The sequence below is a fragment of the Aspergillus welwitschiae genome (assembly GCF_003344945.1).
Source record: "Aspergillus welwitschiae strain CBS 139.54b unplaced genomic scaffold BDQ94scaffold_39, whole genome shotgun sequence".
Taxonomy (NCBI): Eukaryota; Fungi; Ascomycota; class Eurotiomycetes; order Eurotiales; family Aspergillaceae; genus Aspergillus; species Aspergillus welwitschiae.
In genome coordinates, this window is record NW_020798733.1 from 255,130 (window position 1) to 270,384 (window position 15,255).

General features: G+C 49.9%; 7 protein-coding genes across 7 annotated transcripts; 4 read left to right on the plus strand and 3 right to left on the minus strand.

The window, feature by feature from the left end:
- Nucleotides 1-406: 406 nt before the first annotated feature.
- BDQ94DRAFT_151078 (uncharacterized protein) lies at nucleotides 407-682 on the minus strand. The gene has a single exon (XM_026767695.1). It carries the CDS (start codon nucleotides 655-657, stop codon nucleotides 475-477), a length of 183 nt encoding a protein of 60 aa, XP_026622168.1. The 5' UTR covers nucleotides 658-682; the 3' UTR covers nucleotides 407-474.
- Nucleotides 683-2,409: 1,727 nt separating this feature from the next.
- Nucleotides 2,410-5,829, plus strand: BDQ94DRAFT_87567 (putative C6 transcription factor). Its single transcript, XM_026776742.1, has 2 exons — nucleotides 2,410-2,673; nucleotides 3,083-5,829. Exons 1-2 carry the CDS (start codon nucleotides 2,596-2,598, stop codon nucleotides 5,648-5,650), a joined length of 2,646 nt encoding a protein of 881 aa, XP_026622169.1. The 5' UTR covers nucleotides 2,410-2,595; the 3' UTR covers nucleotides 5,651-5,829.
- Nucleotides 5,830-7,226: 1,397 nt separating this feature from the next.
- Nucleotides 7,227-7,642, plus strand: BDQ94DRAFT_87577 (uncharacterized protein). Its single transcript, XM_026776743.1, has one exon. The coding sequence runs from the start codon at nucleotides 7,319-7,321 to the stop codon at nucleotides 7,571-7,573; it is 255 nt and encodes an 84-aa protein (XP_026622170.1). The 5' UTR covers nucleotides 7,227-7,318; the 3' UTR covers nucleotides 7,574-7,642.
- Nucleotides 7,227-10,148, minus strand: BDQ94DRAFT_151082 (protein phosphatase regulator REG1). Its single transcript, XM_026767696.1, has 2 exons — nucleotides 8,861-10,148; nucleotides 7,227-8,802 (listed from the first exon to the last, which is right to left on the minus strand). The coding sequence occupies exons 1-2, from the start codon at nucleotides 9,475-9,477 to the stop codon at nucleotides 7,713-7,715; spliced, it is 1,707 nt and encodes a 568-aa protein (XP_026622171.1). The 5' UTR covers nucleotides 9,478-10,148; the 3' UTR covers nucleotides 7,227-7,712.
- Nucleotides 10,149-11,594: 1,446 nt separating this feature from the next.
- On the plus strand, nucleotides 11,595-12,365 carry BDQ94DRAFT_151083 (uncharacterized protein). The gene has a single exon (XM_026767697.1). It carries the CDS (start codon nucleotides 11,658-11,660, stop codon nucleotides 11,967-11,969), a length of 312 nt encoding a protein of 103 aa, XP_026622172.1. The 5' UTR covers nucleotides 11,595-11,657; the 3' UTR covers nucleotides 11,970-12,365.
- A 570-nt stretch (nucleotides 12,366-12,935) lies between these two features.
- BDQ94DRAFT_182659 (uncharacterized protein) lies at nucleotides 12,936-13,744 on the plus strand (the record flags this gene model as incomplete). Its single annotated transcript, XM_026774213.1, has 2 exons — nucleotides 12,936-13,524; nucleotides 13,572-13,744. Exons 1-2 carry the CDS (start codon nucleotides 13,218-13,220, stop codon nucleotides 13,742-13,744), a joined length of 480 nt encoding a protein of 159 aa, XP_026622173.1. The 5' UTR covers nucleotides 12,936-13,217.
- An 82-nt stretch (nucleotides 13,745-13,826) lies between these two features.
- Nucleotides 13,827-14,225, minus strand: BDQ94DRAFT_151085 (uncharacterized protein). The gene has a single exon (XM_026767698.1). It carries the CDS (start codon nucleotides 14,160-14,162, stop codon nucleotides 13,908-13,910), a length of 255 nt encoding a protein of 84 aa, XP_026622174.1. The 5' UTR covers nucleotides 14,163-14,225; the 3' UTR covers nucleotides 13,827-13,907.
- Between the last annotated feature and the right edge of the window lie 1,030 nt (nucleotides 14,226-15,255).

The window sequence follows — 15,255 nt, forward strand, 5'->3', positions numbered from 1 at the left end:
CAGCCGCATTGCCGGACCACTGCATCTGCCACGAGTGACCGCCTGCCCTCCGTACTGTTACCGGATAAGACAATAGCCGGATAGACGATCTCCATCCGCGGGACTCGCCGTACACGACATAGATTGGCCTGAGTGTAACCCCCGATCCATCGGTAGCCACCTACTCAATTAGTCTCTTCAACCGCAATACTAATATTAATCATTAATCAATAAGCATGCATCCCTGATAAGTAAACCGACCCCATTCTCCAGGCAGAAACAAAACGCCTGTTTAGCGGGCGTGTGATGGGCTAATAGGTGGGTAGCCAGCAGCTGCGAAAATGATGGTAAACCAATCGGCAGAGATAATTGTTCTGTCAAGTCCGGGTCAATCTGTGCCAACATCCCTCTAAGCTCTAGCACCTCAGCCCATTAGCCCAGTAGCATTGAATTGAATGTATATGCTTAAAATTAAATGGAGTATAGTGAGTGGTACTACTGTATCACTTCGTGTCCCCGGGGTAAGGACCCTGCACGATTGTTCGGACCCGATGGGTATACCGACGCCGGAGGCCTGGGACTGATGAACCCTTGAAGATGTGTATCTCCTCCATCTGCATGACTACCGAGTCGGGATGCCGGATCGTTTCCCGGATCCACGAATGATCTGATGGTCATTATTTATGGGCCGAGTCAAGAGCTTGACACGGACAGGGAGCATGCTGAAGAGAAGGATGTACGGAGTACCAGGAAGGGTGTCGGACCCCTGCAACCGGCGAATCAGAAGTGGGAAAGGGTCGGTTAGTTCGGAGTGCCACATTAGACAGTAGACTAGTCATGGTTTGGATTCTTCTTTGGCTCGACACCTTTGTGGGGTGAACTTCATGGTTGGTCCAGCGGAATGGCCGGTTTTCGGCGGTTCCTATCTGCTCAATGATTGGGCTGGTGGGTTTCGAGTTTGATAATTAGGAAGACGGTTGGGCGCACTTTTCGTCTATCCATTAGGTGTTGTAGATAGCCACGGACAATGGATGTTTGGGGTCAGCGTTGGAGGACCCATGATTCGTAGTCGGGATATAATGATGGCCATGGATGGGGGGGTGGGAAGGGGAACTAAGAATGTAGGAACATTATAGGTTCGAAAGCTTAGATGCACACTATTCTTGTCCTCTGGACTTATTTAGTACCCTCAGACGCGAAAGATAATAATAGGAACTGGCAATGGTTGTTTTACGCGCATTGTTGATGCGAAGATTTCTTGGCTGATTCACACGGTTCAAGAGAATGCTATTTTTGCGAGTCGCTAGGAACGGAGGAGGCTGAGCACAAGGGAGTTATTATTATCAGACAACACTAAGTATCGGGCGGGTGTGATGGAGTATGGATTATGGAGAGAGCACAAATCCCACCGAGCCAAGACGGCGAAGGATGGCGGAAGTCTCGGTTTTCCTGCAGCCAAAAGGTGCAGGGACTGTGTAGGGGCGTAGGAGAAGCCAGTTAGTTGGGAGGAAACTTTCCCACACCGCGTCGTGGAGAAGCCGTGGGGATCCGGTGTGGGGTGCTGGCCTCAGGCACTACATGGTCTTCCATTTTGAGGAGATTCACACCACACAAAAAGTGGGAAACTCTTTGTAAATGCCCTTTTTAGCACTATCGTTTAAGTTAACTCGATGTTCTTACTGTTTTGAGAGCGGAAAAGGTCTTTTTTTTTTTTTTTTTCCTTCATTTAGTTGATCTATTCTCTATTCAATTTTTCCTTTAGCATTGAATTCTGGAAAATCGTTGCAGCTGCCAATCTCAGTCCCGACGGAACCCAAAACTCACCCGGAAAAGGCGACTAAACCCAACCATCATCCACTAACTCACTTAAGACACAGTGAACTAGTGTAAAGTCGAGAGTAGTCAACTTTTATTTATTTCATTTCATTTTATTTTTATTTTTTTCCAAATTTTTTTGCTCATCCCGACATTTTGCCCCGATCTTTTCCTTTCCCCTCCTTCTCCCGTCCCATGTATTTTCCCCCGTTGCGGTCCCTTCAGATTGCAAGTTCGTAGTGTCTTTTTTTTTTTACGCTTTCCCGGATCCCCCTTCTAAACTTGGTTGCCTCAGGATGGGTCTGGGCCGATGCACAACTCCATATTGGATTGGATGGACCAAGGAGATTCAACAGCGAGACCCTGAGGTGGCTGTGGTAGCTATCATCCATCTTTAGACTCCCTGGATTCTTGCGTAATACTTGCCATCGCTTTTCTCGACAAGTTCTTTTCCGATTGCGTCTGGGGACCCGAGGTTCTTGTTTTATAACAGACGGACATGCACTGCGGGATAACCTTTTCGGCTTGCTCCAATCCCTCCGCCGTGGTCCCTTTCTCGGCTTGCCTGGCGACTATTAACCTTCCCAGTTTACTTTACTTTACACTTACCTATTATTCCTATTCCCTACTGACTGAACTGAACTGAATTATCTTTTCCGTCACGCCTTTTTAAACCTTCCCCCTTCTGGTCGGTGTCTTTTTGGGAGGCCCGACCACCTTTCGCTCGCTACCCTCTTCTCTTCTTCCTCTCTTTTCTCTGCTTTCATGACATGCCATATTTTTCCTAATTAACCCTCTCCCATGGACGAGGGTTCCGATTCTAAAGCCCCTCGACGGAAGAGGGTGTCGAGAGCCTGTGATCGCTGTCGAAGTAAAAAGGTCAGTGAGACACAATCAATTTATACCTTCTATTTTGGCTTCTCTCTGCTTCTTCCTTCTCTCCACTCTTTTATAGATGTCCCCCTCCCTTTCTCCATCTCCATTTTTTCCTCTTGCTTTTAGCCCGATCGGTGCAATACAACCCCGAACTGCAGGTGATTTTTCGTTTTGTACTCGGTAATGCTCGGGGCGGTGTTCTTGCGTCACGTCACGTACTTGCCCGTTTTCGGTGCTTTTTATCTCCTCGGAGCTACAGCTCAGCTGTCTACCTTCTCAATTGGCGATCTGCTACTTCTTTCCTACTTCCTTTACCCCCATCCTGGATCTGCTTGTCCTGCAGTCTCTATCTAGTTCTCCACCATGTTTCTGATTTCCACCCTCCATACTGACAATGATCTCCCGCTTGTAGGACAAGTGCGATGGATTACGTCCCGCTTGTTCGGCCTGCCAGGCTTCAGGCCAGACCTGCTCATATGATCCCCATGCAAAGAAGCGCGGGCTGCCAGAGGGCTATGTTCGTGGTTTGGAGAAGCTCTGGGCCTTGTCGATCTGCAATATCGAGGGTTTCGAAGACACAATGCTAACTCTGCTGGGAACCACTGCCGAATCAGCTGGTCGGAGACAAAAGCTCATGTCTCTATGGACTGATGATGGCGCGTCAGAGACACTGCATGAATCTTGGAAAACCAGTCGCCTATATGGTGCGCTCGAGAAGATGCTTTCTAACTCTGAACCAGTTACTGAGAGCTCAGGAAAGCGCTCCCGGGAGGACCAAGACGACGGCACCGGAAGTGAATGGGGTTTTCGCATTGACCGTAGCTCGACTCCTCTCGCTCATGATGCTCCGCGTGTTGTTGAGCCTTCCATCTCCCCCCGTGCCAAAAGGCCTCGGCTGGCCGCTCCTACCGACAGCAGGATCCCGTCGTATACCGCTAGCGCTACGAATGCCCTACAATTACCCCCGCAGACCTCGCAACTGTTGGACGTCTATTTCGCAGTCACTCACTCATGGTTCCCAATCGTCGCAAAACATAACATTCTACGAGCGTCGTACCTGTATGCAAGCGCGCCGTTATCCGTCGCAAAAATGGCCCCAGGTTCGGGCGACCACGCCGCATTGTGGGCCTTGCTCAGTTATACCATTTCTCAATCTCGGGTTAACCCGCAGGACGGGGCGTTGGAAGCGCTTTCGAAGACCAAGGAGTATTACTCGGTAGCTCGCAGCTTGATCCCTTCTGAAACGGAGCGGTTCGAGCTTGGACATGTGCAGGCACTGTTGCTGCTGACGTTGGTGAACATCGGCCTGGAGGACTGGACCGCTGCCTGGCTGCTGAGTGGTCAGGCTGTGCGCATGGCCATTTCTATGGATCTTGGAGCCTTTATGGATGTTCGACGATCGGACGAGTTGAGGCAAGGAAAGGCGGTTTTTCTTGGCTGTTTCGTGATCGACTCATTGCTTTCGTTCCGTTTGTCGAGGCGACCGTGCATGCATCCTCGTGATCTCACCATGGTCGGCCTGTTGGAAGAAGATGGCTTGGAAGAGTGGAATTCGTGGGCGGACGTCTTGCCACCCACGGGAGCTGGACAGGGGAAGAGCCCCCCTCGTCGGGGTCCGCTGCTCGCTTTAAGCTGCTTCAATCGACTGGTCGAGTTAGCCGGTGTGCTAAATAAGATTGCTCGCGATTCCACGGCCGGACCAAACGCACCCTTATTTGCACAACAACTGGTCATGGAGCTCAAGCAATGGGATGATCGTCTCCCGCTCGGATGTCGCTTGATTGGCCCGGAAAGTATCTATCCGGAACGACATTCGGCGTTACTCCCACACCAGAGCTACCTTGGCCTGACATATGTGGCGACGCTTCTATGGCTTTATCTGCGCATTGCGCCCCAGGAGCTCGGGTTGCACCGCTCCCAACGGCCAGCTATCGAAGGAGCCAAGAAGCTCCTTTATAGAGCTCTTCCGATGGTGTCCCAGCACCTTGATAACTTCCAGGTTTGCGGTTTGCCGCCCATATTCGAGCTTTCTTTACGCACTATCGCCGAACAAGCGTTCACTCTGCGCAATAAGATTGAATCCGACATGTTCCCTTTCGGACGGTGGACTGAAGCGCTTCTCCAGCGAACCACGGAGCTCAGTTCAACTTGGCCAGTGTATCGTTCATTGTCTGCTTCGATCGATCACTGGTACCGTTCTAAGGATCTTCCCGGAAACCTTCCTCTATCCTATCAGCCCGCAGAGGCAGGATCAGCACCCGGAATGGCTAGCGGTATGACCAGTACTGCACTACCCCCTGAGTCTATAGCAACATCGGCGGCAGGGTATCCCAGCATAATGAGAGAGCCTTCGATGAACCCTCACATGAGAAGGGCTGCACCTGGAATGGGGGATTCCGATTATACATCCGCTATCATGGGCATCACTATCCCTGTAGACGGACAGTACATGACGCCAAAAGATCCCACGGTGGAGAATCCTGAGCTATCTATGATGGACGTATCCTTCCAACAACCCTTGGACGGACGGGCGGCACACATGGACAAGTCCGAGCCGACTGCTGCTTTGAATGCAGCATTACCGCGGGGCCCACGCCCCCATCCGTCCACACCCGACTCTGGCGTGTCGAGTTCGATGATGTCGGTCACAGGCCCGGGTGTTATACACGAACGTTCTGTACCTTCGGGGGATAGGGGCTCGGATACGACAGAGCGTATCGGGTCGACAGGCGACATTGACGCCATCTTCAAGGATCTTGCATACCTCGACACCACAGAGTGGGCTAACAATCGCGAGGCTGCGCTGAAGGATTTCGGGTTTATTGACGAGAGTACGTTCCAGGCTTTCTGCCATGATCCAGACCGACTCGCTGGGACTCAGCCGTTAGTGCATCCTCCCTCAATTGCCGATATTTGGCCGCCACCGGGCTTTTTCCCGGAGACGTTCCGTGATACTACGGAAGATGTGATGGAGGGTTGAGTAGCCGTTTTCTCTTTTATTTACATCTTGCTTTTAACCAAGCAGAGGTCAAGGAACCTCAACAGGGGTTTATCCCTACTTCTTATACTTATGGGAACCCTTTCTGAATCCCTGTTTTCTGCTATGTATGGTGGTGCTATGCAGTCACTCTGCAACGCACGCGTCGCCCGTGTTTCCGTCCCTCTTGTTCCTTGTTGATGATACCCAATGTAAGTACACATTACAAATAAGATCGATATCGACTATTAAATTTCCAATCATGATGCTGATACTCCTCGTTACAGTCCAGAAAACCTCGAATGCAACAGGGAGTTAGGTTTATAGGTATCTAGGAGTTGGTTATTGCTATTGGTGCATGCATATACATCGTCGCAAACCCTGATATTGGAGGTCTGTGGCTCCTGAGCCCACAAGTACAATACAATGGTCTCATTTAAACATCGTTCAAATTTCTCCACCACCCCTGAATATACTGAATCTCCAAGATGAGCCAGCCAGCCAGCCCGCTTCTAGCCGTACTGACGTAACGTTGAGCACGACGTGATCCGGCTCCAGACCCGCTCTGGCCAACTAAATGCACGGTCTCCCTTGAATCCGTGCCCATTAGATGACTATGTAACTACTACTCCGTAGCAGATTGTTAGTTTGTACTAATCCCCACCAGCGATTAGGCACCGATGCTTAAATCCCATCAGCCCTCCCCTTATAGCACTCGTTATTAATCAGTCCACCGAGAACCAACCAATTAACCTCCCGACTTGACAAAGTACATACCTACTAGTTGACTAGTTCCCTCATTCCCTGATTCACTCTTTACTCATCTCATCCTATTGATCAATTCGCAGTTTATGCCGCATTATCCTCCTACCTGCCCCCCCCCCCCCCCCCCCCCCCCACCTCCAAGCAAACCACACAATAAACCTGTCTGCCTGCCTTCTATTCCCCTTCTTCCGATTGGCGATTGACATTTTCCATTTCTGCATCAGATAAAACTTACAAAAGTACCTTACGTTCTATAGGTTCAAGCTATCCAACTTTTCCTAGATACGGAAAATAGGTACCTAGTCTTCACCATTAGGGGGATATGTCATGGACGAGTTGCGTGGTTTACTTGGTATAGATTTATCTCTTGGCTATGGCCGGAAGTTCTCGTAAAGAAGGGAGACGAGAATTGATACTAGGAAAGAAAAGTAACGGAGGGCAAGAAAGGAACACCCTTGTAGTAAGTATTAGAAATGATGTGTTTTTGTCTGTCTGGTTTTAGGATTCTGTTTCTATTCATTACATACATTCTAGATCCGATTGATTTTCTGGGTCTGGGTTTTCTTGAAAAGTAGTGGTGGGAAAGTCGTGCTTATCTATGGTTAGTATCATCGATGGGTTGCGGGTTGGTAGGAGGGTGGTTTCGTCTTTGGGGGAAGAGGTAGGGAAGAGTGAAATGCCGTGCTCCATGAGCAGGAGTAGGTAATTGTCTACATGTAGTAGAAGGTTATGGTGACATACTTGTAATTGTTGACTGAACTAATAATGGAGTTGGGTGGGAGATGTGATGATTTGGTATGTATGAAAGGATGTTCTGGGTTGTAACATAATGTACACTACTTCAGTAGATATTCCACCTGCTTGTGTGTTGGATCATCATATGTCTCATTGGGTCATAAGGAGTCAATGCTACCTCGCGTGGTGATATCTGGGAGTGAAAGGAAAATAAGATGCAAGGAAATTAAAGCCGTCATGAAAGCCCATCGAAGAACGCCCCCAGGCAGAACCAAAACCGAACATGAACTACGCCAAAACATATTCTGGAGATTCCGGCTTCCTCCAGGCACATACAGCCCCATGGAAAATGTAGAAAAAGAAATAAACAATCCCTCCTGTAACCCCTTTTATCGTCGACCAGCAGCCAGCAACATTGATTGGTGAAAGCTCAGAACGCCGCAACCCGTCTTCTTGGTCGTTTATTGTATGAGAAAGATGCATGAGAAATTGTTGGTTAGGAAATTAAGTGCATTAAGTCGTAAAGCCCGCTCTGCGACCTTAGAGATGCTCCAAGGAGAGAGAATCACCGCCGCCAGCCGACGTTCCATATCACATGTGCAATATCCTTGGCTGTGTTTACGGTGTCCGCCACACGGTCAAAGATGCTTGCACTCAATGGTTCATCATCTTCTTCATTGGGTGTCATTCCTCCCGGAGACATCGAATGGAAGTAGTAATCGAGCTCCTCATCATCTTCTGGATTCACAAACCAAGGACGGCTTAGACTCCCTAGGCCATATGAGTTGCGGCTTGGTTCCCAGTCAAATTCCATGTCATTCTCTTCTTCATCAAGCAGAAAATTGGCAGATGGTGCAATGTTCCTGCCAGATCGTCCATTTGTCCGCGTCGATTTCTCGGCTCCGGATGAAGTAGGAGACGTGGAGTTTGAGAAGTAGCTGGACCACCGACCCATTATTGAGGATGCTGGCGATTCTGATGTGGATTGTCGGTTTGCACGGGCATCCCCTCGACAATCTTGCAAATCCGGATGATCTGACGCATCCCATCGGTACTTGAGTGTGGTGGAAGGAAGCGGGGCGATGGTTTTGTTTTCGCCAGCAAGGCTACCACGAGGCGTACCTTTGTCGCTGAGCGACGAGTCGGAATGGATGTGTTTCATCATAACGATACCATCCTCTGATGACTCATCCCCAAAATGAACAGGCCATCCATCGTCTTCCTCTTTCGCCTCGACAGCGATACATTGCACCACCTCGTTGTTGAAGTGAATATGCCGTCGTTCGCTAGGAGTGGCCGACGTTGACGTATTTGTGGCGGTACCCTTAACGGTACCCCCCACGGGAGTGGTGGACGATTTGCTAAGTAGATGTCCATACTCCGAGGAGGCCCTCTGTAATGGGGGACGATTACGGTTGATTTCAGCCTCCTGTGCTTTTAGAATGGCACCCGCATGTTGCAAGAGTGTATGCTGGGACAGAGAACGCTGCAAGATAGTCTCAGAAGCCGTCCTCTTCTTCAGAATCGGTTTCCTATCCGGATATAAGGTAGGTGTCTCTAGACGGCTGGGAGGAGGAGAGCCATTGAATGCCTTCTCCCGCTTATTGGATGTCTTTAAGGGTCCGTACAACCACGTTACATCGCAGTCCTTCAGCCTGTAAGGGGTATCAGCAAAGAACCAAATCCTGGGAGACTATGACAAAAAGAACTGACCAGTTGAGGGCTTCTGGCGATACTGTGCCCAGATTGAGTTTCAGCTTAGCCCACGTCCTCCACGAGGCATTCTCTAGCCTTGTCCCATTATCGTAAACGTTCCTCCGAGCGACGACATAACGCCACGACGCCCAAATATCCTCCTGTCTCCATTCATGAGAAAGGTAATCCACATGCCTCGATGGCTCGTCCTCGATCGTACTATCATCAGCAGCTGGTGCCTGTGTCAAGCGTGCAAAGTCCGCCGAGGAGTCCACAGACACATCACTGAGGGCTTCGGGCTCCTTTTGTGCGAATTGACTGGAATCGTACGAAGGTAGAACCAACTCGTCGTCATCATGGTCCTCACTCATAAGAGACAAACTGCTCAGAGATGCAGGCGTGGGAGGGAGATTCCCCACTGCTGTAATAGTGAAATCTGGGGATGGAGACTCTGACCGCGACGGCGAGGACACCACAGCATCAGAACGATCCTTGCGATGGTATGCGGGCAGATTGAACTTGGCCGTAGCAACATTGGGCTCTTCGAGGAAGTAGGTTTGAGTGATTGGACTTCGCAAAGGGTCCGGAGAGAAGCGTGAGCGCCCCTCATTCGAGGCGGGAAGTATGGCCGTCATCCTAGCAGCTCAATCAGGTACATAAGGGCAAACTGTGAAAGAGGTGGCCGCTGCAAGGGCTGGAACTGAAGAAGAAAAGGTGGAACAATTGGTTGAAATAGGATGTTTCGTCTCCAATGGAAAGGCGCGAAAGGCGTCGAGGGAAGGCCCGCTATCTAGGAATGGCGACAAAGTGCTGAGATCATGGTACAAGATGGGGTAGGCCAGAGTACGATTTGGTCTTGATTGGCAGCATATATAAAGGGGCAGCTAAGGCACCTCGGAGATGTTATAGGACGAGAGAGCTAGCAAGATGTGTCTTAAGGAGCCATCAAGGTGTCAGGGAAGGAGTGATATGCAAGAGTTATTAACGGCTCCAAACAAGCCCCTCGGAGGGGGGTGGAGAAGGCCTTTTGCTCGGTCGCACGAAAGGATCGGAAACTTGGATGGGGTCGAAGCTAGATTAAGATGAAAGGTCGGGAATAAAACCAGCGTGTATGAGAGTCGCAGGGTGAAAGGCAAGAGTCGTAAAGTAACGTTGACGGGAAGCGGCGGGAAACCGGAAATACCTCTTGTCTCTCTCTCTTTCTTTCTCGAGTGCGAGCTCAGTGATAGTGGCGAGTGGAGATTCGATAATGCATGGGAGGGTTAGACCGTTGTTTCTTCTTATTGCTTTTCTTTTCCTTTTTTTTTTTTTTTTCTTTCCCGTATTTATTTTTCTAATTCTCAATTTTCGTTTGAATGAAAATCTTTTATTCTTCCCAGGTAACTAGACCAGGTTCAGGACGTTGGAGGTTCTAGAGAGTCTAGATACCCGACCGTAGGGGGGGCGAAGGGGGGGAAAAGAAGCGTTGATGTCGCGCGGATCAAGTGAGGTTTGGTAGATAAACCAACGAGAGGGATCAGAGACGCAGGGTACCGCGTCGATGGCTTGGCGGAAGGAGGATTGTTGGAGAGTTGATTACGATTGACGTACGCGTGGGTTAAGAAAGAAGTACGAGGATATTCCCACCCCCCCTTCTCTCTCTCCTTCGTATCAAGCAGCGCACAGTACCTAGGTACGGGTACCTCCCAAGGAGGGCATCAAACAAGGTTGAACCAGCATAGAATCTATTCGGTGCTTTTTTTTTTTTTTTTTTTTTCTCTCTCTCTGTCGATTTTGTTTGCCACCAGAGAACCAACTGCTCGCAAGGTGATCATGACGACGGTACCTCGAATGGAAAACCGGCCGGGTGGGGACGAAGCAGTTGCGCTAAGACTTGTCGGTCTAGTCTCCAGTGAGTTTTACTCTTTCCCGTCTAGTGCAAGTGTTCTGGCTCATTGCTGATTGGTCGGCACTGAATTGGTGTAACTTTCGTGGTGCATGAGTGTGGGTCCCATGAGGCATATCACAGCCTGTCATTGGCTCCAGTTAAGGTGGGGTTAGACCAGTCTTGACACCCGAACATCGACGATCCAGAGCCAGCCTCATGAAGCAATGTCCCTCGGACGTATTGGAGGTTTCACCCTCTTCGTATCTACGACTAGATATCCGTACTGGGCTGTCTAGCTAATTACTACCTTATTATCAGGAACCGAGCTATGTATCTAGTTACAACCTCCGATCTATACCTAGCTGCATACCAATCAATCAATCATCGACCGGACTTTACGTACTGCGGCCAGAGTCTAGAAGGGCTCCGAAACCCCCCACGATGCGCTAATTATGCACTCTAGGGAGGTCTCTTCCTAACATCCGGTTTGAAGCTGTCCAGGAGGGACGTGCGATAGATTACTACCTCCCCATGCCGGGATGACAGATCAATGGCCTTATCCAGTCACCTAACTACATAGTACTAGACCAGACTAGACGGGGCATGGCAGCTAGCGCGAACATCATCATAATCTCATTCCCATGCCACAACACGGAGAATTATCTCAGCGAAACCCCTCCCAATGCGTCCAATATCGGACCCGCCGGCTTTTCATTCCCACAGCATCCCTTGGGAGAGGATGATGTGATATTGATAAGGAGAAGCAGAACAAAGAACCCGAAAGTTTGTCGGCCACTCTCCTCCTGCCTGTTTGGATTTCTGGGGAAACCTCCGCACGGTCTGTTGAAGTCCAGATCCCAGATCCTCGGCAAGCCAATGCGCGACCGTTGCTCGTCCATTCCGGGGCACCCGCAAAACAGAGAAGATCCATTTCCCCTTCTCCTCCCGATGAATGACCCGATCCACCTAGAACTGTACGATCTACTAATCATAATCTTCATATTAGAAGCTAGGGTTTCCCTGTGCCTCCTCTTTACTAAGCATGAATGGATGTATATAACTAGTCAACAAATTGAGGCAGGGCCCTGTGGCTATCCTCCGGGAGGTAGTGTTCAAGTTCCTAGCCGACAAGTCCTCGGGATAACACGGGATGCTGGAAGCTTCCGGCTAGTTGTGTCATCTCGCCGATTACTACCTTCTTCCAATGTCTTAGACGGAATGCACGGATGTTTTGGTGCGGTTGCTTTGCATACGCTTTGAACGAGCACCCGCGCATCGACCACGCTGACAGCGATGTTTGTTCTCCAATATGGTTCAGTCTTCAGTTTCAAGCTAGTGCTCTGTACTACCACTGTCTGTCTAGTACGATTATTTGTCTCTCGATAGGGCAAAGTGGATGCCCCATAACCCTCTAGTAAACCATCTCGACGCCCTAAGCCCGATATGTTAAGTCACTTACTCCTCCGTCATTTGCATGTTTGCTCGTGAAGTACTAGAGCAGTAGGGCACGGACTGGACTAGACTAGGTAGATAGCTAGACTGCTAGTTTAGAGCGAGGGCTGGACAGAACACTAAGCACGCAGGTCTCTCCTGCCTGCGGTGGAGCACGTGGATCCGAGCGTCTGGCGTAAACACTCACCGGAGCTATTATACGATCTTGTCTCTAGCGATCAATGTCGTCTCCCATCTTCATCTTGTCATCATGGATAAGTTATTGGAAGAAATTGAACTATTTCTGGGCCTAAGAGGTCATGATGTCATGCTTTTTTTCCTTTGAAATGGCCTGCTTTAAAAATCCACGAGAAGCTTCGGATTTGGATCTTGCTGAATGCTGACTGACAAAACGCCAGAGCTAACTAATTATATGGCCAAAGTACTTCTTCGCGCCAATCCCTCAAAAACAACGCCCACCTGGGTCCGTTGATCCGCGCTTAGTGCCCGTTTCCGGACACTCAAATGCGCACTAGGAATACCTACAAGACTAGCTACGGTCTCGTTTCCAGAGACTCGTCCGCATCCTCCTTCTGACTAGCGGCCCAGCCATGTCCGTCCCTGTCTGCGCATCTCCCCCTGTGGCGTGGTCAAACGTGCAAGCGAACAGCCCCTCATCTCTCGACAACAAGTGGGGGTGAAACAATCTTGTAATTAAGATTGGCGTCAAAGAAGCCCGTAAGGCGGCTCGATGCATGTCAGACAACTGATGGCAAGGATGACAGATCGTGGTACGTACGCCGTAAACGCAAGGACCTTCCCACGAGGGGTGTTTTGACGTTTCTCTTTGGTCGACCGCCGCATGCGGTACTCAGGGATTAAGCAACAACCAGCCACGCTTGCATATGGGACATACTACTGCATAGACCGTCCCCCGTTGTTCGCATGCTATCATCTACCTCCGTTATGATTGGCTAGACATTCTTGTCCTACTCATCACGGACCTCTGTGTACCAACTTCCCCTTATCAACAATTACGTCGCTTGAGAACCTAAAGGGATGGCAGACCCAATCTAGATGATCGAGATTGCCTTGGACCCAAGGAACCGAACTGGAGGGATTGAATCGCCTATCAGGACCTATCATGACCTATCAGAACAGCTATATTTAGGCCTATACTCACTGAAGGAGCCACGGACAACCCCGACTATCCAACACCAACCGGAAAGAAACGTTCAGGCCAGGCCACCGTCGATCATTCTAGCCCGCTTTCAAACGCGGGGTGTTCATAGAGAGGCAAAACCCAGCGCTGCGTCCGTCTTCCCGGCTTTGCCCCGGGTCTCCTTCCCGTATGTCTTCGCTTCCTCTCGTTTTCATGCGTATTGTTAGTTGATAGTAGATATATTCCCAACATGGCATTTACCTCGTCAGGTGCGCTTCCCCAGGACTCTCTCGAACGCGAGTCTGCCGTAACCGAAGCAATATACCTGTTCTGCGAAAGCGCCGATGGAATCTGTAACGAGGCATTTTCACTGACGTGTCTAAAAGCCCCCGGTGCCCGTGCACCCGCATGGCCCTGGTACGCCTATCGGGCCCTTTCGTAGGCTCCGAGGCTACTGGAGTGGCTGCAACTGCTCATTGGAAAAGGATATGAGGTGCGGGGGGTCAAACCGATTGGGCCCGGTAGCTCATTACTTGACTGACGGTCTCATCTATCTGGCCCTGCGCAAACCTCACTAGTTCTTCGCTAAGTCGGAGAGACAGCGACTAGATTCGGACGAAGTGACTTTTCCCCCGGGACCGCCAACCTACTGGACAACAAACTACTCTAGTGACTTCCAAGTTTAGGTTCAAATCATCAGTGCGGCATTTCGGTGGTCTAGAACTGGGAGCAACGGTGCAATTGGCCCTAGTAACAGGCAAGTAATTCTCATACCCGCTAGCATTCGCTCCGTGTGCGAGCACAATAGCTATTGCGCACTGTATGTAGACTGTCACGCTTGTCAACCTTCGCCGCTGCATCTTACTAAGGAGCTACCAACCAACACATGCAGTAGCTCGTTGTTGATACGCCGTACATTCTTGGCTCTTGCGTATATATACATTTGTGATTCAGATTTACCCTGCCTCGCACATTGCTTCTTTGCTCATCTTCCCTTCCCTAAGTCGACATGGTGAAATAATGTTTGAGGTGGCGCCTGCAATTACATACTCATCGTATTAAATGGGCTTGCCGCGGGAAAGACGTAAACGCCACTATGGGTTTGCTAACAAATTGATTGACAGAGTTGCCGTTGAAGGCCTGGTCTATGCAGGCCCGCACTATGAGACGCGGCAGACGCAGCCACTCTAGTCTTCAATTCCAACAATTGACGAGGATGTGGCCATGCCAAGTCACTCATGCATAAACTATGCTGGCCAGTCCGGGCTCACGGAGCTTCGAGCACCAATCGCCGTCCAGACAGATAGCATGTCTTCAGATCCAGTCCCTGCTTCGTTATCTGCACGCGTGTGCATTGACAATGCTGTTCTTTGCCCTCAGAATATTTCCCAATACACATTCTGCCTCTCACTTTCGAGTATATTGGCATCAGACGTCGCATGCTCGAAGGCTGAAATGAATCATTCTCGAAGGTCTATCCTGTTTTCGACTGCTCAAAGATCTTATGCAGCCACTCCAGTGGCGTTAACCTCAAGCCTCATGACAGGGAGCATGTTTGCTGGACGGCTCTTGATCGCCACTGTCATTTCCCAATCCGCGACGAATTGGTGCACGATTGAGTGGATGGGATAGACAACTCCAATCCGTGTGGCAACTCGTCATGCAAAGATTCCAGGTCCAACTGACTGCAGATTCTAGACTGGTCTAACATAAGCAAGCCCAAGAGGTACCCCATTACGATATCAACCTAGACGTACCCTCTGCTACAGCGTCTGAAGTTGGATGTCTGAAGAATAGCTTGCCAACCGATCCATCCTAAAGTCTATGAAATGAGTCCGGTCCTTGTATAAACAGGACACCAAACAAGACCAGAAGCTTCAGGCCCAGCGACTAATGCATCATAACCAAGCTTCAATCCTCCACTACAAGAGCATGACATACTAGCATTCCGCC